The sequence below is a fragment of the Sycon ciliatum genome, chromosome 12, assembly GCF_964019385.1.
Source record: "Sycon ciliatum chromosome 12, ocSycCili1.1, whole genome shotgun sequence".
NCBI lineage: Eukaryota > Metazoa > Porifera > Calcarea > Leucosolenida > Sycettidae > Sycon > Sycon ciliatum.
In genome coordinates this window covers 3,588,110-3,611,279 of record NC_088654.1, presented here as the reverse complement: position 1 = coordinate 3,611,279, position 23,170 = coordinate 3,588,110, and the positions used below count along the sequence as shown (strand labels likewise).

The following is a 23,170-nucleotide window of genomic DNA, read 5'->3' as shown; positions in this document are numbered from 1 at the left end:
CGATCTTTTATTTTCCAGCTGATGTCAAAGTTGCGCTGGGCGTTCTGAAGGTCCCAAATATGCTTTGAGAGCTCCGTCGATGTAGAGTATTTCTCATGCCGGAATGTTGTGGAGTGGTTGTTGTAGCGCGATTTAAAGGCTACCAGCTCCAGGACAAAATGAGGAAGGACATCAAGCTGATCAAGGACGGCGCCGAGATAGTTGTACCAGCAGACAAGACTCGAAACTTGTACCGTGTGCCAGTCCCCCAGTATGAAAAGCTGATGCGCGAAAACATAACGAAAAAATACAAGCTCGCTCCCGACAATACATACGCGGACATCAACGCTGAAGCAAAAGCGATTGCCGTCGACCTCCAACTGGAAGACCGAATGGAGTGTCTCGCCAAGGCGCAAGCGTTTGTAACTTTAAAGGACCATAAAGATGGCTTTGCAGAGAGCCTGCCATGCAGGCTGATAAACCCAGCGAAGTCAGAGGTGGGCGTGGTCAGCAAGGACATAATCGACGGTATCATCGGCCCCATGCGCAACGATGTCTGCAAGAATTTGTGGAAGAACACCTCAGAAGTGATCAATTGGTTCAAGGCGATCGAAAACAAATCAAGATTCACATTCATCGTGTTTGACATTGTGGACTTCTACCCGTCTATTACGGAAGACCTCCTGCTGCAAGCTCTCGACTACGCGAAGACGTTTGCCACAATATCCGAAAAAGAAACAGACATCATATTGCACTGCCGTAAATCGCTGTTATTCCACAAAGGACAAGCGTGGGTAAAGAAGGAGAAGGATGGATCTTTCGACGTAACTATGGGCTCATACGATGGAGCTGAGGCCTGTGAGCTTGTAGGAGCCTTCATGCTCAGCAAGCTCCGCCCACTTCTAGGCGAGGAATGTGTCGGGTTGTACCGAGACGATGGTCTGGCCATAGTCAAGGATGCCACCGGCCATGGAGCTGACCGCTTGCGTAAGGAGATAATCCAGGTGTTCCAAACACACGGCCTGAAGATTACAATAGACGCTAACAGAAAGGTCGTCGATTACCTCGACATATCAATGAACCTCAACACCGGTACCTTTCAGCCGTACAGAAAACCAAATAGCACTCCAGTATATGTTGATGTCAGCTCCTGCCACCCGCCACAAGTATTGAAGCAGATCCCGATTGGCGTTAACAAGCGTCTTCAGCGGATATCTTGTAATGAAGACGTCTTTAATGATGCCAAGCCCGTATATGAGGACGCCCTGGCAGCAAGCGGACATCCAAGAACCATGGCATACAGTGACGAACCGGAACAAAGGAAAAGAAGGAAGCGGCGTAGCAGAGATGTGATTTGGTTTAACCCGCCCTATAGCACAACGGTCAGAACCAACGTTGGTGCAAGGTTCCTGGGCCTCATCAAAAAGCATTTTCCAAAGGGTTCGGCACTGAATAAGATCTTCAACAAAAATAAGATAAAAATCAGCTACAGCTGCATGAGAAACGTAGCCTCCATCATCAAAGGTCACAACGCTGCGAAGCTCCAGCCAAGGCCGCCCGTTGAGCCTTGTAACTGCCGGGTCAAGCCATCCTGCCCGCTCAAGGGGGAATGCCAGTCGACTGACGTCATATACCAGGCACATGTGTCATCTCCCCAGACCAAGACATACACCGGACTGACGGCCAACACCTTTAAATCGCGCTACAACAACCACTCCACAACATTCCGGCATGAGAAATACTCTACATCGACGGAGCTCTCAAAGCATATTTGGGACCTTCAGAACGCCCAGCGCAACTTTGACATCAGCTGGAAAATAAAAGATCGCGCCCCATCCTACAGCAACATCAGCAAACGATGCAGCCTGTGCCTCACGGAGAAGTTTCACATCCTCACCACTCCAAATGCCATCTCACTTAACAAAAGGAGCGAGTTAGTATCAAAGTGCCGCCACCAGCGCAAGTTTTTGCTGGGTTATGAAGTGACATAACGTGTATGACGTGCTATGGGTTTGGCGTGTGTGTGTATGTGTGTATGTGTGTGTGTCTGTGTATGTGTGTGTGGTGCGTGTGTGTTTGGCGCGCGCGCGTGTGTGTGTGTGTTTAGGTGCGATAATGCGGGAGTGTGGAGAGTGTGAGAACGAGAGGCTGTGTGTAGGTATGTGTATGTGGTGCATGCGTGTGTGGTGCGTGTGTGTTTTGGTGTGTGTGTGTGTGTGTGTGTGTGTGTGTGTGTATGTGTGTGTGCGTGTGTGTGTGTGTTTAGGTGCGATAATGCGGGAGCGTGGAGTGTGTGAGAACGAGAGGCTGTGTGTATGTGTGTGTGTGGTGCATGTGTGTGTTTTGGTGCGTGTGTGTTTGGTGCGTGTGTGTGTGTGTGTGCGTGCGCATGTGTATAGGTGTGATAATGCGGGAGTGTGGAGTGTGTGAGAACGAGAGGTTGTGTGTGGATTAGTGTGTGTGTGTGTGTGTGTGTGTGTGTGTGTGTGTGTGTGTGTGTGTGTGTGTGTGTGTGTGTGTGTGTGTGTGTGTGTGTGTGGATGAGTGTGCGTGTTCATGTTTCACCCAGCACCTGAGATGTTGATTCTGGCACGTCAGAGCGTACTGCCTCTGGGAGGTGTTGAATGATTATCATATTGTCTGCACTGAATTATTCTATCTCCTCTGCTTGCCTTCATATACCTGCGTTTTTTCTAATCTCCTTATGTTGTCTGATGATTGGTTTTTGCCATGAAACTCTGAGTTACAACAAAAACAGCCCTATATACTTCCTTTTGTGTACCTCTTGCGTAGTTACTGTATATGTAGGACTCAGTATAGAGTCCATGCACTATATGATGTCCAGCACCCTATATAGAGTCCATTGGTCCAAAATCCACTATACAGAGTCCAGGAGTCCACTCAGTTTTGATCAGCTTCATCCTGACGCGCAATCCCCTATAAGGAGTACACTTTTTCTACCAGTCCCCTATTCACAGTCCAGGAGTCCAGTCACGCCGTCCTGTGTGTTGTGCCCGAAAAAGAACAAACACATTTTCAGTTTTGCTTGCCTCGTGGCAGCGCATTCCTTTCTTCACTTCAGCCATGGCTGCCAGTTCTGCTATGAAGTTGCTGACAGTAATCTGTCACGAGGTAACCAAGGAGGATAAGGAGACGTTCAAAATCAAATCTGGAAAGCGTCTTGTGATTCTCTGAAGTCGTTTCAACAGTGCGCGGGATGAAAGCAGAAATTGCAGAACGAGAAAAGTTCAGCACAGTTCACATCTGACGAGTCAGGTACACTGACAGTCTCTTTCGTTCGACGCCACAAGGATCCCCTGTATGTATAGGGATATTTAATGGCACCAAATGATATAGTTCCAATATCATCACACCATTCCCCTTCTCCGGTCACAGATACCATCTGTGACATTGACTAAACGAGAAACAATAGATATAGGATGTAACGGCACTAAAGGATATAAAGGTACAATATCATCACACCATTCCCCTTCTCCGGTCCGAGATACCATCTGGGACAATGACTAAATGAAGAGAGAAGCAATAGATGAAGAAGCTAGGAGCAACACAGCAGGAGAAGAAAGTCACATCTGGCGGGACAATGCATCGGCGTTGCCATTGAGAGCGCCAGGCCGGTGCACAACGGTGAAAGCGAACGGCTGCAGAGCAATGGCCCATCGGGCCACCCGAGCATTGCCACTATGATGCTGAGCGATCCATTGAAGAGGGCGGTGGTCGGTAATCAAGGTGAAGCGTCTGCCGAGGAGATACGGAGCGAATTTGAGAATGGCCCACTTGAGGGCGAGACACTCCTTCTCGATGGTGGCATAACGGCGTTCACGGTCGAGGAGCTTGCGACTGGCATATGCTACGGGGTGTTCGGTGCCCTGGGCATTACGCTGGGTCAGGACAGCGCCCAAACCAACATCGGACGCGTCCGTGTGCAGGTAGAACTCCGCAGCAAAGTTCGGCGCAACAATGACCGGGTCGGAGACAAGGAGGCCTTTCAATTGAACGAAGGCCTGTGCAGCTGAGGTCGTCCAGTGGAGGGTGTTGGGGTGGCCCTTCGACGTCATGGCTACCAAGGGCTCCGCGATGGTTGAAAAGTGAGGAATGAGGCGACGATAGTAGCCGCACAACCCCAGGAAGGAACGCAGGGCCTTCTTGGTCGTGGGCTGTCGCCAATCGTCGATGGCTTGCAACTTGCCAGGGTCCGCACGCACCCGACCATGACCAATCACATGGCCAAGGAAGGGAGTTTCGACCATACCCAATAAACACTTCTTCGGCTTCACAGTGAGCCCAGCGTCGTGAAGGCGACCAAGAACGTGGCGGAGCTGGACAAGATGGTCCTCAAAAGTCGGACTGAAGATGACGACATCGTCCAAATACGCCAGGACAAACGGGAGACCAGCCAAGACGGTATCCATGCAACGCTGAAATGTTGCAGGCGCTCCATGGAGCCCGAATGGCATCATAGTGAACTCGTACAGGCCAAACGGTGTGGTGAAGGCCGTCTTGGCACACGCATCCTCTGCCAGAGGGATCTGCCAATACCCCCTGGACAGGTCAAGGGTGGAGAGAAACTGGGCAGACCCGACAGAGTCGAGGATCTCGTCCACCCGCGGCATCGGGTAACAGTCGAACTGGGCCACCTGATTAAGGGCACGGTAGTCGACACAGAAGCGGATCGAGTCGTCCTTCTTCGGCACAAGCACAACGGGTGAAGACCACGGACTGCGGGATGCGCGTATGACGCCCATGTCCAGCATTTCGTCGACGGCATCGCGGACAACAGAATGGTGCGCAGCGGCAAGACGATATGGCCGGGAACGAATGGGTGTGGCGTCGCCAGTGTGGATGGAGTGAGCCACCACGGTCGTCCGGCCAGGCTGGGGTGAGAGGGTATCCTCAAACTCCGATAGCAGCATGTCGAGCTGTTGCCGCTGGTCCGGCGAAAGGTCGGGGTTAATGGTAGGACGGCCACCATCAACGTGTAGAGGGGAGCAGTCGTCAAGCAGCAGCTCCGTGTCTGGGTCGTCCTCCGCCATAGGAATGGTGAAGGCCGCGAGCTGGGGCCGGCGAAACCGCCGCAGGAGGTTGATGTGGAAAACCCGATATCGCTTCGTGCGGTGGGGTCCCATGTCAATCTCATAATTGACCTCGTCGACCTTACGCCGAATAGGGTAAGGGCCTTGCCACACGGCTTCCATTTTGCGAGCCGAAGCCGGAAGCAAGAGCAGTACCTCGTCTCCCGGAGCAAATGTGCGTTCCCGACTCAGGCGGTCATAGTAGGCCTTCTGCCGTTGCTGCGCGGTGGCAAGGTGGGAGCCAGCCTCAGTCGATATGCGTTCAAGCCGGTCCCGCATGGTGAGGACGAACTGGGCAGTAGTGGTCCGGAGCTCCTCCGTTGGCTGAGCCCAAGCATCGCGCACGAGATCCAGCGGGCCGCGGACATGGCGGCCGTACAGGAGCTCAAATGGTGAGAAACCAGTGCTGGCTTGAGGCACCTCTCGATACGCAAATAAAGCATATGGGAGCACCTCGTCCCAACTTCGTGGCGCATCAGCAGCAAACCGACGAAGCATACCCTTGAGGGTACCATTGAACCGTTCGACGAGGCCATTGGTCTGTTGATGGTACGGAGTGGATGTGGTAAGCTGGATACGGAGTAAAGCAGCAACTTGTCGGAGGACGTCCGACGTAAAGTTGGAGCCTTGGTCGGAGAGGATTTTGTCTGGCAGTCCTACTCTGGAAAAGATGGAGATCAACGCATCAGCCACGGTAGTCGACTCAATATTGGAAAGAGCGACTGCCTCCGGATAGCGGGTTGCATAATCCACCAAGGTGAGGATGTACTTCTTGCCGGACTGCGTACGCTGCAATGGGCCGATAATGTCAATAGCTACCACCCGGAAGGGCTCGCCAATAACAGGAAGAGGAATAAGTGGTGCCCGATCATGACGCAGAACACGGGCGGTGCGCTGACATGGTTCACAGGCGGAACAATACTGTGCGACATCTTGAAGAATCGTCGGCCACCAGAAACGGAGAAGAATCCTCTGGGATGTCTTCGCCTGTCCCATGTGGCCAGCCATGGGGACGGTGTGGCCGAGGTGCAGAATGGTGGATCTCCGTTCCGTGGGCAGAACCAACTGAAGGCGGTAGTAGGGGCTGGTGGTGTCCATCCCCGCTTCACCATCCGGTGAGTATTCCCGGTAGAGGAGGCCCTGGCGAACACAGAAGGTACTGCCATTGACGGGCGTCTTGTGTCGGCCAGTAGCATAGTCCCAACATGGGCTAAGAGATGGGTCACGCCGTTGCTCGTCGGCGAAACGGGTGGCATCTGGCAAATCGGGTGCAGAGATAGGTGGCGGTGTCACCTCCGGTGTGCTAGATAGGTCCGCCGGCGGTGCACGCAAAGAAGCTGCATTCGAGGCCAACTCCTCAAACAGTTCATCCTCGAACGGGAAGTTGGCGTGCAAACCAGCAGCACCAGTCGACTCAGGTGAAGCCTTGGCCTGTGCACGCGTAGAGACCAAGACGTCCGTGGCGGCTGGCTGACACAGCCGGACCAACTCATGTATGTGGGGCACATCACGGCCAAGCAACACGTGACGGGGCAGGTGCTCGGACACTGCTGCCTTGACATAGTACACCATGCCGTCGATGGTGATGGTCAGATCGGCCATGGGGTAACTGGCCACATCACCGTGGGCACAACGAATGGAGGTAGTCTCACCAGACAAATCTTGGTCCCGGACCAAGGTCCTGTGTACCATGGTGCGGCCACACGCGGTATCAACAACGATGCTCGGGACGTGGGTACCATTCACGTACCCAGCGACGGTGTACTCCGGTGCTGGTCCCATGGCGGCGCTGGGATTAGCGGGGGGGGGGGGGCAACCGACCAGAGTCTACAGGTGGAGGGGGTGAGCAGAAATATGCTTCACCCAGCAGATCATCCTCATCCGGCAGCAAATGAACTGTACCAGCATCTTGGACTTCCTGATCTGGGCTGGAAAACAGAGCGGTGCGAGTGTGATTCGGACACTTAATAGCAATATGTCCCAGCTCACGACAATTATAGCAACGCGGCTGCGACATGGGGCGTCTCGGTGGTGGTGTGGGACGGTCAGGACGAGAAGTCACTGGGCGGTCAGATGACAAGTGGGTCTGACTGGGGTTAGCTGGGGAAGATACTGGCCGGTCCCGCGCTGAGCCTGAGGTTGGTGCAGCCCAGCGAACTCGAGCAAGGTTGGATGACTCGGACGTCCGGTCTCGGGGTGACGCAAATGACCCCTGCACCTGGGCACGTGCGTCAGTGTTCGGCAATGGTGCCCGTCGCTTAGAACAATCCCTGGCCATGTGGCCACGCTGCTGGCAAATGTGGCAGACAAGAGACTGTTCCCTGCCGCTGCTGAGACGACCACTGCTGGGCTCCTGTACGCGATCCCGTGCATCAAGATAGTCCTGCGCTAGCGAAGCAGCCTGGTCGAGGGACGACGGTTTGCGTTCCCGCAGCCAAGTGCGTAAACCAAAAGGAAGCGCAGACAAGAACTGTTCCAGTAGGATCAACTCACATATGGCTTCGCGCGAGGATGCGGGGCTTAGCCAACGACTGCCAGTGTCACGGACACGGACGGCGAAGTCAATCATGGACTCCGAGCTCTGCAGCGTAGTGCCCCGAAATTTACGGCGGCTCGTTTCGGGGGTAACGGCATAGCGATGGAGAATGGCCTCCTTCACGCGGTCGTAGCTGTCAGCCTCAGTGGAGGCAAGTTCCGTGTATGCCAACAAGGCCTTGTCAGTCAGCTGGGGGCTTAGCAAATAGACCCAATCGTCCGGAGGAACTCTGTACGCCCGCATGGATCGTTCGAAACTGGTGAGGAATGCCTCAACATCGTCCCCAGGGTGCAGTTTAGCCAGTGGCACCTTCTGAGAGAATCGCCGTGTGGCCTGAGTGAGTTGCACTTGCGCCATTTGCGTGACCAACTGCGTGAGCATCGACAGCTGGGACGGCGAGTCGACATCGACATCGACATCGACATCGGTGGCGGAACGCTGTTCGTGTTCAGCCTCAGCCTCAGGCTAGCTCAGGGTTCTCAGCAGCAGGATCGATGTGCACGTGCGGGGCATGCGGACCTGCGGGTGTACGTGTACGACTAGTGCTGGCCTGCGCCTGATCACTCAGTTCGTGCGTACTACTACGCGAATGACTGTTGGGACATTCTTCCAAAACATGACGTCACAGAATTCGTAAAAAAAAGACAACTTTTGTCGCAAGCGGCTAGCCTGTCGCAAGCGCGAGACTCATCATGGGCGCGCTCGAGCTGCGAAGCGCGACACACGAGCGCGACCCAAACTGTGTCACGTGTGTGTCGAATCTGACCGTCATTATGATCGCCTTCGATTATTTATTTTCGTTCTACTCGACAATTCCAAAAATCAGTGCCATTGGCTTTAGCTTTGCCCTTGAACTTGAAATCTCGTGCCTTATTCTTTCTTGGGGACTGGTGTTGGATATTGAACGGGCGGAGTGACCGCCGGGATGATGGATGAAGGAGATGATGGCCTAATCTTGGCTGCGCGCATTCTCATTTTCGCGTGGCCTGTAGTGTTTGATTCACAAAGGGTGTCACAGGCATAGCTGGAGGAAGAAAGGTGATGTGAACTTCAGAAGTTCTGCCATCGCAGCACTGTATAGAGGGCCATTAGAGGCTGTGTAGGCTGTATGTTTGATTTAGCTCAGTGCTGAGCTTGCACCACACCACAGGTAGCATATTGAGTATTATTTACATTATCCATATATTTAAACTTGAACCGCTCTGTGAGCGGTTCTGAAAAACCTTTACTGGCGCTGCCCCGTCGTAAAAGTAAGAAATTAAAACTGGCTCATTGTACCCCCAAATGTGAACTGATCCACCTAAATCGCAAATGACGTGACCCGAACGCAGCAGTAGCACGAGGGTGCACTTGTGGTGTGCCGCAGGGCTCTGTACTAGGACCCATGCTGTTCTCCATATACACCAGAGATATCCCCTCGGAATCTGCGCCGGCATCATCACTGCAGTTTGCGGATGACATCGCCCTGACATGTGCAAGACGGACAGCGCAAGAGGTGTCTGATGCGCTCAGCTTGGCGGTTACTTCCCTCTCAAGTTGGCTGGACGCTCGTGGTCTTGTATTAAATGCAAAGAAGAGTAATGTATTGGTTTTTACCAGCAGCAGTGGGCAGCAGCCGGACGTGGGTGTACGCTGTCGAAATGATGTGCTTCCGCACACCACCAGCGCGAAATACCTCGGCGTCTTGATCGATGAACGAATGACCTGACAACCGCAAGTTGACCGGTGCATCTCACCCACTGCTAGGAAGATCGGTAGTCTGTGGCGGGTGCGACGCTGCCTCACTCTAGCTAGTTGAAGCAAGTACTTCCTATCTGTCATCATGCCGGATTTGATATATGGATCGTCAGCATATGGCTCCGGCTTGACCCACAACCAGCTAAATCGCTTGCAGGTGGCCCAAAACCGCGCAGCAAGGGCGGTGTTCGGACGACCACGATTTACCAGGGCCAGTGATCTCTTGGAGAGGCTCTCTGTTTATCGCATGGACGAGGTATATCGCCAGAAACTGCTCGTGCTGGTATGGCGGTGCGTTCATAACCGTGCCAGTCCTGCTCTGCAGGCACTGTTTGTTCGCAACTGCGGAGCAACTCGCCTTCAGCGCAGTCTGGACCTACAACAACCAATAGCCAGAAGCCGAGCAGGCCAATGCCGACCGGCATCTCGCGGTTGCCTGTTATGGAACCATATACCTGACACGGTGCGAGCTATGGGCAACATCCCAGCATTCCGCCAAGCTGCCATTCCCTACACGTAAGTCGTTGTAGACTGCTACACAGTTGGCCATACCATGGTATTCAGTACCCACGAACTTTGCAAAGCCGATAATGTGATAATGTACCGTGGTGCATGCACCGGTGGTACCACCACTTCGTAGACTGCCTTCCGTTCATTTCTGTGCTCCTGTCTTTATTCTCGTCAGCTGTGTACTTCAGCAGTTCAATTCTGTGCTCCAGTCCTATTTATTCTCGTGAGTTGTGTACTCGTTTTGCTGTTTGTCTGGTTTATTTGAATTCGCACAGTAAATGTGTACTTCAGTTATTCTCTCCTCCCTCTTCTGAGTTTGACTCTCCGCTGGCCTTCTCTCCTCCCATCCCCTTACATCGTATTGGGCCTCCGCACACACTACATTGTCACATAGCACAACTCAACCATTCGCTACCCTGTTATTGAGCACTCCTGCTCGTTTGGTCTCGCAAATCCAAATAAAATCAATCAATCAATCAATCAGGTTCCTACCTGTGGATGCAGCTGGGGACGCTGGTCCACAGGCCATGGTCGTCGATGAACTCCCATGTTGGATATCCGATGGAAGTAACTATGTGTACTTGTACTAGCAAAGTTACACTGCCACTGATACCATGTACTAGTGATGGTGTTACCCTATGATGTGCTGTGATCCTGTGCCCTCCCGACCTCGTGCTACTGGTGCGTTCGGGTCCCGTCATTCCCGATTTAGGTGGATCAGTTCACATTTGGGGGGACAATGGGCCAGTTTTAATTTCTTACTTTTACGACGGGGCAGCGCCAGTAAAGGTTTTTCAGAACCGCTCACAGAGCGATTTTTATATGGATAATTTCAGTTTTTTTCTGTTCCCTCCCCACCCCAACCCCGAAGGTAAACATGATGAACACGCGCGCGATGTACTGTATGTAGGCATGAGACTGCGATAACACACTGATACATACCAGCCCTCCCCACCTCGCTTACCCCGCACACAGATACACAAACACGCGGATGCACACGGTACACGCACACATACGCACATGCACACGACACAAACAGGAAATTCTTCATGTAAAATGCCATGCAAAGCAGTGGCCACCGTACTTTTAAAAGGAAGTCAGTTGTGGAACAAAATAATTCAACTACAACGTGTAGACAAGCTGACGGCCAAAGCACAACATAGCAAACATGACATTTGCCCAAGGATTGCAGTTTGCAGACCACGCCATGGAAGCAGCGAATACAGAATGTAATATCATACAAAGTGACAAGCAAAGAAGTGGCCACCACACACCAGAGACTTGCAGAAAGTCACATATCCAACAGATGGAAAAGTGAACAGCAATCTGGTACAGCCCACACAAGACAAAGCTGACCTGATACTTGTCCCAGGATCGCAAGTGGCAGATCCTTTTCAATGCATAACATGCAGGTGTACGTTACACGCATGGACAAAATCTGACCGTGTCGCCAGCATACAATGTCATCACATATATACCCCACAAGTTACACACATGCACAGTAGAAGCACAATGAAAGCAATGGAAAAGTACGATGTGGTTGCTGAAGCATCTTCGCACTTCAAATTCAGACTTAAATGTGGTCGTCACGAGATGATATACCTGCAAGATACAAGTGATGCAGAAAGAAAGCAGAAGGTCGTGAGGTAGGCTATGAGACACCACAAACGGGTCACCTACATTTATGTTCAGGGCTAGTGCACTCGCACGCAGAATTATCATAATTGAGCATTTCCCAAACTGAGAAGTGCAAGGAAATCCACTTGCATGCACAGGAGCTCACGTACCTTGTAGTTTCTTCAATGTCCGCCACGGCAAGCTGACCGCTTATGTTGAAACTGTGCAGAAAGTTTCCACCAAACACTAGCGAATCCACAGGAGTGTGAACTGCATGAATCCAGCCTGTCAACGAACAAACATACACACACACAGTGTTGCCACATCACTTTGGCCAAATATCAGTAGGATGAAAAAATAAAATGCATCATCTGGGGGCTTTTTGCCCCCAGACCCCCATCATAGTAACCCCAGTATACACATGCACACAAAGCGCACTGTTAAAGGGGAAGTATACCCTAAAATCACATTTTCACCAGTTGTAGTCTTCGGGGTGCTGAGTCGAATGGTCTTGGTCCGAGGAAGCTGAGACGCTCCCTTCCTCCTATGTTGTAGTCTTTTAGACGCTGAGTCATGGTTGAACAAGCGGTCACATGCTCCCGCGTACACCAGTCACCGTGCCTGCAGGGTACAACTTACTAGCCTGTTTGACCTTTTTTGGGTGCAGTCCTGTCACTCGAGTTGAACCTTGGTGTGAAAGTTGTCGCCTGCTGGCGCGGTGACCAGGTGAGTTGGGCACCCTGGAGCACGTGACCGCTTGTTCAACCATGTTCGATTGGGAATAAAGGAGGAACGCTGCATCGCAGCCTTTTTCGGACCAAAACTAGTCGACTCAGCGTCCAAACGACTACAACACATGGGCCAATCGCGGTCATCCGTGCTTTTATAAGAATGACATGGCGCTTTTAGTGACATTTTGCATACAAATCCCCATCTAGTAGGGCGCAGTCACCCAGTTTCGGTGGAAGTGCGCGAGTTCGATTGGGAAAAAAGAAGGAAGGGAGCGTCGCAGCTTCCTCGGACCAAGACCATTCGACTCAGCACCCCGAAGACTACAACTGGTGAAAATTTGATTTTAGGGTATACTTCCCCTTTAAAAAATCACGGGTCTGCGTGAAACTCAGATTGAGCTATCAGATTTTCCCCCGAGACAGAATAATGATTTCACTTAGCACCATAGGAGAGAGCAATGAAAACAAACACGATGACCAGTAAGAGCAAAAATCTGGAACATGCCTTCTATTATGTTCTAATTTAGTTCTAAACGAAGCATAACGTCAGAACGGGACATTTTCATGTCTGTTGTCGGCAGGAAAAGGTCAATCGTCGGCGGGTCGTGAAATGCCTCCAAAATCAGCAGGCTACTGACATGTCGGCAGGTGTGGCAACCCAGACACAGACACACACACACACACAACCACACACACACACGCGCGTACACATGCACACACGTACACACAAACACACACATACATGCACACACACACACACACACACACACACACACACACACACGCATTACACCTTCAAGCAGCCGAGCCCGTTGGCAACAGACCCAACACAATCAGGCATAAAGGCACCAACCAACCGAACTAGCTGGCACATACATACACACACTTACACACACTTACACACACACACACACACACACACACACACACACACACACACACACACACACACACACACACACACACACACACACACACATACATACATACATACACACACTTACACAATCTCACTCACCAGTAGGAATGACAAAAGTCCAGCCTGGTTTCAATTCGACGCGGGCACACTTCTCGACCATGTCACCCAGGAATATATCCTGCTGTTTACCCGACAACACCCACTGCTCATAGATCTGAAGATTGATTGGGGTCGGAGGAATCAGCCAGAAAACCTGCAGTGCACAACAAACACGCGCACACACACGCACAAACACACACACACACACACACGGCCGCATTGTAAACAGTACAGTTAGTCACACCTTTTTACACTGAACCTCAACGGTAAAGAAGGGTTAGAGCACTGCTGCCCTCAAGTGAAGGCGCCTGGCTCGAGTCCTGGTGGCGCCAGTCAATTTTTTCTTCAGACGTTTTCCCGTTTGCATCTTTCCCTCAACCAATGAACAGGTAAGGAGTCGTCTGTATTTTTCGAAAAATTAAAAAATCCGTCCTCGGGCAAAAAGGAGTAGGGTTGTCAAGAGTGCTGGCTGAATTAATTTTTTTGATTATTCGTACTTTTTTCCTTTCTTTTTTTTGCTCCAGGCCGGGACTTTCATACACTTGTTGCACTGACTGTGTAGTGTACTGTAGACCAGGGAGTCGTAAAATACCGGTAATACCTGAACGTCCTCCGCTGAGTCTGCTATGATTTGAAAACTCCGTATGGCGGAACCCAGATGCGCATGCAGTTTACGTAAGACTTTCCGTAGATCGACTACATTTCTAACAAAGTACAGTGAGTGCAGGGAAATACTTCGACAACTGCAGACAGTCAGTTATAGGCGATTCACACGACAGCCACTTGCACGTTTTACGGCGAGTGATTTACGAGAAAAGTGACTGTGTGGATTCACATGGCTGCACTCAACAGCGGGCACGTTTGCATTTTTGAATGATTCACCCACCAGTTGCCATGAGTATTTCAAATTTTCAAAACACGTGTACAATAATTATCATGGCGAAAAGAGCCGCGTAAAAAATCAAGTCTTGTCTTGCGCTTTTTGGTGTAAATATAGTTTACTGCTTGCCGCAGAGGGGCTGAGGGCTAGACCCACAGGACACTTCTGATCATAACTCACTAGACCTAGTCTTTCTTAAACTTGCATTCAGTTTCGGCGGGGACAATACCCCCGACACACAACCAACAAAATCTCTAACTGTCTTTGACGCCATCAGAATATCTATGCAAACACAGCCTAACGGACAAAGTCAAACAAGCCGTGACCTGATGTTGACACAGCCTGGTCAGTATGGAGCTTGCATGTCGAGTCTGCAGTTAAGGAATTCATACCTCAAAAGTTGAAGCGAAATAACCTGAACAATAAACTGTGGTATAATGCGGGAAAATCAATAAATTACAAAAATGTCACGTTCGGAAATTTTATTGGGTGGTCATCCCGTTTGACTGTGCGAAGTAAAATTAAAACAACCAAATGGTTGGGTTGATCTGCACTGTGCAACCGATTCTCTCACCTTTCTTCCTCCAGCTATGCCTGTGACACCCTTTGTGAATCTGCGAAACACTAGTGGCAGGCCACGCGAAAATGAGAATGCGCGCAGCCAAGTTTAGGCCATCATCTCCTTCATCCATCATCCCGGCGGTAACTCCGCCCGTTCAATATCCAACACCAGTCCCCAGGAAAGAATAAGGCACGAGATTTCAAGTTCAAGGGCAAAGCTAAAGCCAATGGCACTGATTTTTGGAATTGTCGAGTAGAACGAAAATAAAACTAATACTTATCGAAGGCGATCATAATGACGGTCAGATTCGACACACACGTGACACAGTTTGGGTCGCGCGCGTGTGTCGCGCTTCGCAGCTCGAGCGCGCCCAAGATGAGTCTCGCGAGCGCGAAGGGCTAGCCGCTTGCGACAAAAGTTGTCTTTTTTTTTACGAATTCTGTGACGTCATGTTTTGGAAGAATGTCCCAACAGTCATTCGCGTACTACTACTAGGCCTAGGGTCTCCATACACGGGATCCTCACCAAAAGCGACATGTACGGGCTGACGGTGGACGTGGACCGCTTTTGGCTCCGGAGTAGAGCATGCAACCTTAGTATGGCTATGTGTACGCCCAGTACGAGTACGACGGCTAGCGGAAGCCAGTGCAGGTGCGTCATGCGTATGGTAAGTACTAGTAGTAGTACTAGTAGTAGGAGCAGAACCCTGATTGGCCTGAAACTGCGACTGGTTCATTGCAAAGGACTGCTCACTGTTGTAATCTAATCCGCGATATTCATGTTAAAACAAAATGGCATCACGATTTATTGAAAGTGGTATAGTTGGTGGTACGAGTGTTCAAAACCATTTGAACTTCATACTGTTCGTCTTCTCTTTGACATGCTCTCTTTCCATCGTCCTTAGCTTTTGTTTGTTGGGAGCTGTTTTGGCTTTCTCCTATACCTCTGGGGGATGCCAAGTGATGGTTTTGAGAGGCTGGTGATGGCTGTGAGCGAGAGTTTGCCGATCGGCGTCGTCCTCGCTATAGCGATGAAAATACTAGTTACTGCGCACCTGGCAGATATCACAACACGTCGGAGCGTCCAGGAGCAAAGGAATCTTGGGTTTTCACTGGAATCTAGTTCCTCCAGCATCGTGTAGCCCACCGTCGGTGAATGGCGGTCCAGAAAGGTCGAACCTGGTCTTCTGCAGCATCTCGCAGCCCTGCGAGGCACACTGAATACGCCTGTCATGTATTCTACAAATAAAAATCACGAAGTAGTGGACTTTACAGTGATGAGTCTATCCTGTATGCTGCAAAAGACGCAGGAAATGTGACTGGTGTCTGTACACTCAGTGACTGGACGCCAACACCCCAGTCTTCTCCTGCAGGATCTGTTTGACATTGACATTATGCAGTAGGTCGGCATTGACCTGGTTTGGCAGCTATCGTAATAGTATCTGCCTGGTTGGATGCAGCAATGTTGGTGTTTGCTCGTCGTCCAGTCCGGAATTTTCTTGTAACTCATGGTGGAGTACGTGCAGGGTTTGTGATCATCCCTGTTCACTTCAATATTATCAAACACAACGTTCCCTTTGTCACTCATCTTATCCTGAGTACTGAATTTGCTGACAATATTGCACCACACTTGTCACAACCTACCGCCACTGCCAGTGGCGACTGGTTCGTCAATGGCGGTGACCAGGCTGACTGACTAGCTTCGAGACAGCGGCCTCGTTGTCAACCGGCCCGCGGCAGCCTAAAGCCGGGTTGATTTTATCGATCCAGCCTCAGCGCCATGTTGACGATGCCCTAGTGACTGTGTGTCATGGATTGCCTTGCCATCAGCGGTCATTGCCGTCCACCTTGGTGCAGCCCTCAACAACTGGCTCACCCATGGGAGTCTCAAGTGGACAAAGTTGTTGCCAAAGTAGCTCAGAAGATTGGTGCATCGTGGTGTAGGTGAGCACATAACTAGGACTTCCCAGCGCCTATTTGTCCAGGCTGCGATACTATGTGACATGCTGTACTGCACATTCTTTTCAGCACTGCAAGGCCGGCAGCTGGACCGACTGCAGGGGCCGCGCACATGCAGGCCGCCTGTTGCCAGAGCAGCATTCTGGAACGTTCCTTCCTTCTGAGATCCGTGGAATAATAACTTTCTTTGCTTCAAAGCAAGTTGCTTACCTTTCTGTTGTGCTCCCAGTGTCCTTACAACAATAACCTACAGCAATGTTCTATTTTCCATTCCCCAACCAATGAATACTACGATGTTGAATATATTTCTGAATACGTTAGTGTGTGCCCGCGCACGCACGTGTGTGTGTGTGTGTATACCTCACTCGCCACTCGAAGTTCTGTTCCCCATCACTGGAACACTGCCTGTTCGTTCAGGACCTGCCATCATCTGCGGATGGGCATTCAATGATTGTATTGTGTGTGTGTTTCATTCAGAATCAGATCCGCTATCGTTGCTATAAGAGAAAATCTGTGGGTTCACATCCAGTGCATTTGTAGATTTGCGTGATTTTCTCGCCACGGGCGCATACATGGGACATTGTGTGTGTGTGTGTGCGTCTGTGTGTATGGGGATATTGTCTGTATCGGCTTTTGGTACTAATGTTCAGGTCTGTGCTTGCATGTGTGAACATGAAATTGTTCGGTTCTGTGCATGCTATTGCTATGTTGTATATTATTGTATGTATGTGTGCATTTCCACGAACAGTGTAGATGAGCGTGGAGAGTGCATTCATCCCTCATCAACCACTTCCCCTTGGGCTTACGAGAGTTTTTTCTGCGTACCTCTCATTTTTGTTTGTTTATCTCTGATACTGTATTGATGCCGGTACCTGTAACTCGATGTGTTCCTCTATCTGCAGTCGCCTTTAACCTTCGGTCAAGTTAACGTTTATTGTGCTCTTTTTATCGTGTGAATCAAAATAAACAATATTAATAACACAAGTCGTGCTAGAGTGACGACATGTGCGTGTAGTAGGGTTGATGCGATGGGACGTTATAATTAGGTGGAACAGAACACACATTGGGCAGATTGATTGGGCATCATTGATTGTGCTCAGTCTAAACAGTGAACATAATAATTATCTCCAGTGACAGACTGTAGCGGCTAGCTTCCAATAGGTAGCTGGCACTAGTCGCTACTGCTTGTTTGACAGGTGCCGCCAGAACCCCTGTTGTGTCATGCTATAGATGCACATGCCCTATTCTGGAGCATACTAAGGTACTTTGATTTTGTTGACTGCATGTAGACAGCATCCCATGCTGAACCAAAAGAAAACGCAAGCTCTGTTGATTACCCCAAGAGGCCCAGCCCCTGACATAGATAACATTCGAATTCGCTGTGGGAATGCAGCCCTTGCAGTTGTGGAACAATCGCGGTACCTGGGCGTAATGGTAGATGGGCAGCTCTCCTGGGAGCCTCACGTCAATCACACAATCCAGCAGGTGCGGAAGTCAGTAGGTGCGCTGTGGCGGAGCCGCCGAAGCCTCACCCTGGCGTCAAAGATCCTGTTTTACAGGTCGATGATCCAGGGTAGGTTGTCGTACGCTTCCAACGCCTTTTATCCGTCACTTCAAATTGGCAACATGGAGCCCCTCACACGTCTAACGAAGTGCGCTATCCGCGGCTTCTTCGGTCTGCCACCGTGGTCGCGCACGAGCCCGATCTTTGAACAGCTCCGCCTCACCACCCTGGAGGACATGTTTAACATTAAGCTCCTCATCTTTGTCCGTCGTTGTCTGTTCTCCCGAGCTAGCTCCCTCTTCACCAGCTTCTTCGTGAGAGTTACTGGTGACCGCACTCGGGGAGCAGCACATCACCTCGTTCGAGTACCATTTTGGCCCGGTCCTGCGGGTCGAGCGACCATGCAGTTCATCGGCGCAGTCCTGTGGAACCAGCTCCCGCCTGATCTCCGTTCCGAGCCCAGCCACCTTCAGTTCTGTACCCTGCTAAAAGCGCATCATGGCTCCGCTTAAATGCTTTTCGGCTAGTGTGTTTCTGTGGTATAGCGGACTGAAGAATAGTAAACGTGTTTTGCAATATATGTATGAAGCTATTTTGTATATAGTATGTTCCCATTCCGTTTTTGCTTTGGTGTAGCCCTGAGGTTGATTGCTTATTTATTTCTACCCTTCCTCTCTCCATACTTCTGTCCCCCTCTCTCATTCCTTCTGTCGTCCACATGTATCAAAGGAGGCGAAATCGCCTGTTTGTGGTGCGACGTTAAATAAACTTCTACAACAACAACAACAACATCCAATAGTAGTATTCGTAGACCTTGGCTCTTTGTAGGTCAACCACCATCGCATGGATCGATCGGTGACTATGCACTTGGAGGTTGGAATAGCCCGCGCTGAACAGATCTTGCCATGGCCCAGGGAGTGAACTCGCTTACTCGACTATCCCGGTTTTAGTTAACCAGCATGAGTGGTGCAATTTGTCCATACCATGTTGCGAGCTCACAGTTGTTTGGGCAGGTTTTGAGCTGCACCACGGAACAAAGCGAAATAACGGCGTGACTGTAGAGCAAGGAAGCGGCGAGACGGCACTTCCAGGACGAGACAGGCAGTAGAGATGTGTTCACAGCACGAGCAACCTCTCAAACCCTGCCGGTACTCCACAGTAACAAGAAGAAGTCGGACTGGACGACGCGCCAATGCAAACCTGCTACATCCACCCAGGCAGATAGCTGCCCAACCAGGCCAATGTCGACTCACTGCATACCGGTATGTCAATGTCAAACAGATCCTGCAGGAGAAGACTGGGATGATATTGGCGTCCAGTGTACGGACACCAGTCACATTTCCTGCGTCTTTTGCAGCATACAGGATAGACTCATCACTGTAAAGTCCACTACTTCGTGATTTTTATTTGTAGAATACATGACAGGCGTATTCAGTGTGCCTCGCAGGACTGCGAGATGCTGCAGAAGACCAGGTTCGACCTTTCTGGACCGCCATTCACCGACGGTGGGCTACACGATGCTGGAGGAACTAGATTCCAGTGAAAACCCAAGATTCCTTTGCTCCTGGACGCTCCGACGTGTTGTGATATCTGCCAGGTGCGCAGTGACTAGTATTTTCATCGCTATAGCGAGGACGACGCCGATCGGCAAACTCTCGCTCACAGCCATCACCAGCCTCTCAAAACCATCACTTGGCATCCCCCAGAGGTATAGGAGAAAGCCAAAACAGCTCTCAACAAACAAAAGCTAAGGACGATGGAAAGAGAGCATGTCAAAAAGAAGACGAACAGTATGAAGTTCAAATGGGTTTGAACACTCGTACCACCAACTATACCACTTTCAATAAATCGTGACGCCATTTTGTTTTAACACGCATACGGTCCATTTGTTGCTCACAATATTACTGTTGCCGAAATAAGGATTATCACTTACTTTCGGCAAGCGAGGTTTCGGAGACGGTGCGGGACGAAACAAATCCATGGGTGGAGAAGGGAGCGTCGACCTGGTAGCAGCATCAGGTAAGCCAGTGAGCTCGTCATCATCTGGGGCCACCTCCTCGAACTCAGTGTCGATCTCCCGATCCATCCGCGCACTGCTGTGCGATACGGAGAGGATCCGCCGCACAAGATCAGAGCGTGCACCACCGGTGGGGAGATGCAGCCCCCGGCAGATGTCCCTCAACTGCTCGTGGCGAGCAAACGCCAACGACTCGAGATCCATGGCTAGCTCACTTGCGGCCCCACGAACTCGAAAAAACGAAAAACTAGAAATAAAATTACGCAAACTTTCAGCAACGACGGAGGTACGCAGTACTGACACACATACACAGTAGTGACTGGACCACTTCTGACACCATGTGAAGGGCCTAGGGGAGGACACACCAACAACCCACTCTTGTCCGGCTAACCGACAACTAAGGCTGTGTTTACATGAGAAATTTCAACCCGGGTCGAGTTCAGCCCGGGTTGAAAGTCTGTACGATAGACAAAAGAGGTGAGCGTTTACATGAAGTCAGTTGACCCGGGTCAAATACTGATATGCCGCCAAAAGTCCACTTCTACAGTCCTGTATGGTCACGTGAATCCGTTCGCGCGAAATTTGCATCTGCAGTGCCGTCCAAACCTGGCGCGAGATACGCTAAGAAGTACGTTTGTACGATTTTCTTCACCCGGGTTGATTTCAACCCTCCCCTTGGGGGGAGGGTTGAAATCAACCCGGGGCGACATTTCAACCCGGGTCAAGCGCAATGCGTCATGTAAACGCGCAATTCATTTTATGCACATGGCGGGTTGAAATCTGACCCGGGTCGAACTCAACCCGGGTTGAAACGCCTCATGTAAACACCGCCTTACCCTGAAGGGCTGTCATCCTTGTTATTTTATCTTGGTGTGTAAAGTTGTACAATATGTGAGTACTAGAAAAGGTACCGGTAGTACGGGAAGTAGTACGCAGCATGCTATTCTAATGTCATATATGGACAGGTGTAAATATGAGGATGTGAAGGTTATAGTTACTGTATATGTATATGTATAGGGATATTTAATGGCACCAAATGATATAGTTCCAATATCATCACAGTTTCATACGGTGAAAAAGTAGGCCAGCAAGAGCAATGAGGCCAGCGAGTACCAGTATAACAATTAAGGCAACGACGTAGCCCGGTAGACCACCATCTCCCGGGTTATCACCCGTGCTGCCTGGTTTAGTCCAACCTGTGTGTGTGTGCACAACCATATACACACACACATACGCACACAAACACACATACACACACAGATGTGCACGCATACACACACACACACACACACACACACACACACACACACACACACACACACACACATGCACACATATGTATACATGCACACACACGCACGCGCACATACACACTCACACACACACACGCACGCACACACACAAACACAATAACACATGCTCACATACATACATAAATACACACACACACACACACACACACCAACAGACTGACATCATTAGAGAGGTTCTGCATTCGAATGAATTTTCGCGACAGGCCTTGTGTGCGGATTTTCACGCAAGCCTTGTGTGCAAATTTTCGCACGAACTTTGTGTTCTGCATATTTTCGTAGTTTGCACTCGCCCAAGTGCACGTATGCAGTGAACACGTTGACCCGGTGTCACGCAACCTCTCACGAATATCCAATCCGCGTTCCCTGCAAGTTTCTAGTCCAGGGCAACCAGTACAATCGCGGCCAACAGCTCTGCCCCATACGGGCATTGAGCATTCTTGAAGCAGGGGAACACCCTTCTTGACTACATCCTCAGCTACTCCTTACCCACTGGAGATTGAGCACTACACCCCCCCCCCCCCCCATCCCGCTTTAGTCGAAAAATCTTTCTGATGAATGTCAAAGTTTCATGTCCTCATGGAAAGCTTGCTGTGCTTTTCACAGTCTTCGAGCACTCTCATCGTGAGGCTTTGAGGCAGTTTGAAGAAGGTTTGCTCTTCACTAGAGCGCATTGCGATCAGTTCCGGCGGTCAACCCGAGCTACTTTTGAAGTACGCTTACGAATACTTTAAAGCCGGGAATTTTCGGCGGCGTTACATTTTCGGTATTTCCCGACATCAACGGTTCGGTAGCGCGAACATTTCGGTTAACCAGTTGTCCCTGCCCAAAAGTTCATTTTGCACACTGTGTATGATGGCATTGTTGAATTTTAGGTCGCGTTATATTTTAGGTAAAATGACCTGTAACTTCAGTTACCGAAAATACATCTCCGCCGAAATTTTCCCGTTTTATAGTACACAAGGTCAAAGCAACTAGCTCTCTGCAGATTGAGTAAACCGAATACTAGTACCGTATTTTTCCGGTTGTAAGTCGACTTTTTACGACTTAAAATAGAAGGAGAAAGGGTGGGGGTCGATTTACAACCGGGATTCGACTTATAACCGGGAACTATCAGACTCTTACAAAAAAATGACCTGCACTGCCTGCACGAGTGCACTATGTGTACGCATTTTTTCCAGTTTATTGGTCTTTTCAAGGATTGGGATGTTATAACCTCCAATAAGGAATGTTTATATGATTTGTTGATGTGTTAATAGCAGGGAGTGGTTAGTAGGCCTTCTTTGGGTGAAATCTTTAAAACGCAGAATTGAGACCTCCGGATACGGGGGTCGACCTATAACCGGGGTCGACTTACAACCGGTAAAATACGGTAACCCGATAACACTATGCTCTTTTTTTAAGAGAGAGAGAGAGAGAGAGAGAGAGAGAGAGAGAGAGAGAGAGAGAGAGAGAGAGAGAGAGAGAGAGAGAGAGAGAGTGAGAGAAAGAAAAAGAGAGAAAGAGACAGAGAGAGAGAGAGAGAGAGAGAGAGAGAGAGAGAGAGAGAGAGAGAGAGAGAGAGAGAGAGAGAGAGAGAGGGAGGGAGGGAGGGAGGGAGGGAGGGAGGGAGGGAGGTAGGTAGGGAGGGAGAGGGAGGGAGGGAGGGAGGGAGGGAGGGAGGGAGGGAGGGAGAGAGAGAGAGAGAGAGAGAGAGAGAGAGAGAGAGAGAGAGAGAGAGA

At 50.4% G+C, this 23,170-nt stretch overlaps 2 protein-coding genes and 1 long non-coding RNA gene across 4 annotated transcripts in view; all 3 read right to left on the bottom strand.

The window, feature by feature from the left end:
• Window positions 1-3,563: 3,563 nt before the first annotated feature.
• Window positions 3,564-6,851, bottom strand: LOC135828732 (uncharacterized). The gene has a single exon (XM_065341155.1). It carries the CDS (start codon window positions 6,849-6,851, stop codon window positions 3,564-3,566), a length of 3,288 nt encoding a protein of 1,095 aa, XP_065197227.1.
• A 4,053-nt stretch (window positions 6,852-10,904) lies between these two features.
• Window positions 10,905-14,923, bottom strand: LOC135828226 (uncharacterized). 2 transcript variants are annotated; one of them, XR_010555597.1, is made up of 4 exons: window positions 14,673-14,923; window positions 13,219-13,372; window positions 11,640-11,754; window positions 10,905-11,454 (listed from the first exon to the last, which is right to left on the bottom strand). It is a non-coding gene; the product is annotated as an uncharacterized LOC135828226 (long non-coding RNA). The 2 variants fall into 2 exon arrangements; XR_010555598.1 differs by lacking the exon at window positions 11,640-11,754.
• Window positions 14,924-20,961: 6,038 nt separating this feature from the next.
• LOC135827822 (tyrosine-protein phosphatase Lar-like) overlaps window positions 20,962-23,170 on the bottom strand; it is a 24,895-nt gene continuing 22,686 nt past the window's right edge. Inside the window, exon 13 of the mRNA XM_065340251.1 lies at window positions 20,962-21,335. Coding sequence (XP_065196323.1) covers window positions 21,196-21,335 — 140 coding nt within the window. The 3' untranslated portion in view covers window positions 20,962-21,195. The remainder of the gene's footprint in view (window positions 21,336-23,170) is intronic.

Excerpts from the sequence above, each read along its gene's own strand:
- LOC135828732 (XM_065341155.1), bottom strand. The coding sequence starts at position 6,851 with ATGGGACCAGCACCGGAGTACACCGTCGCTGGGTACGTGAATGGTACC.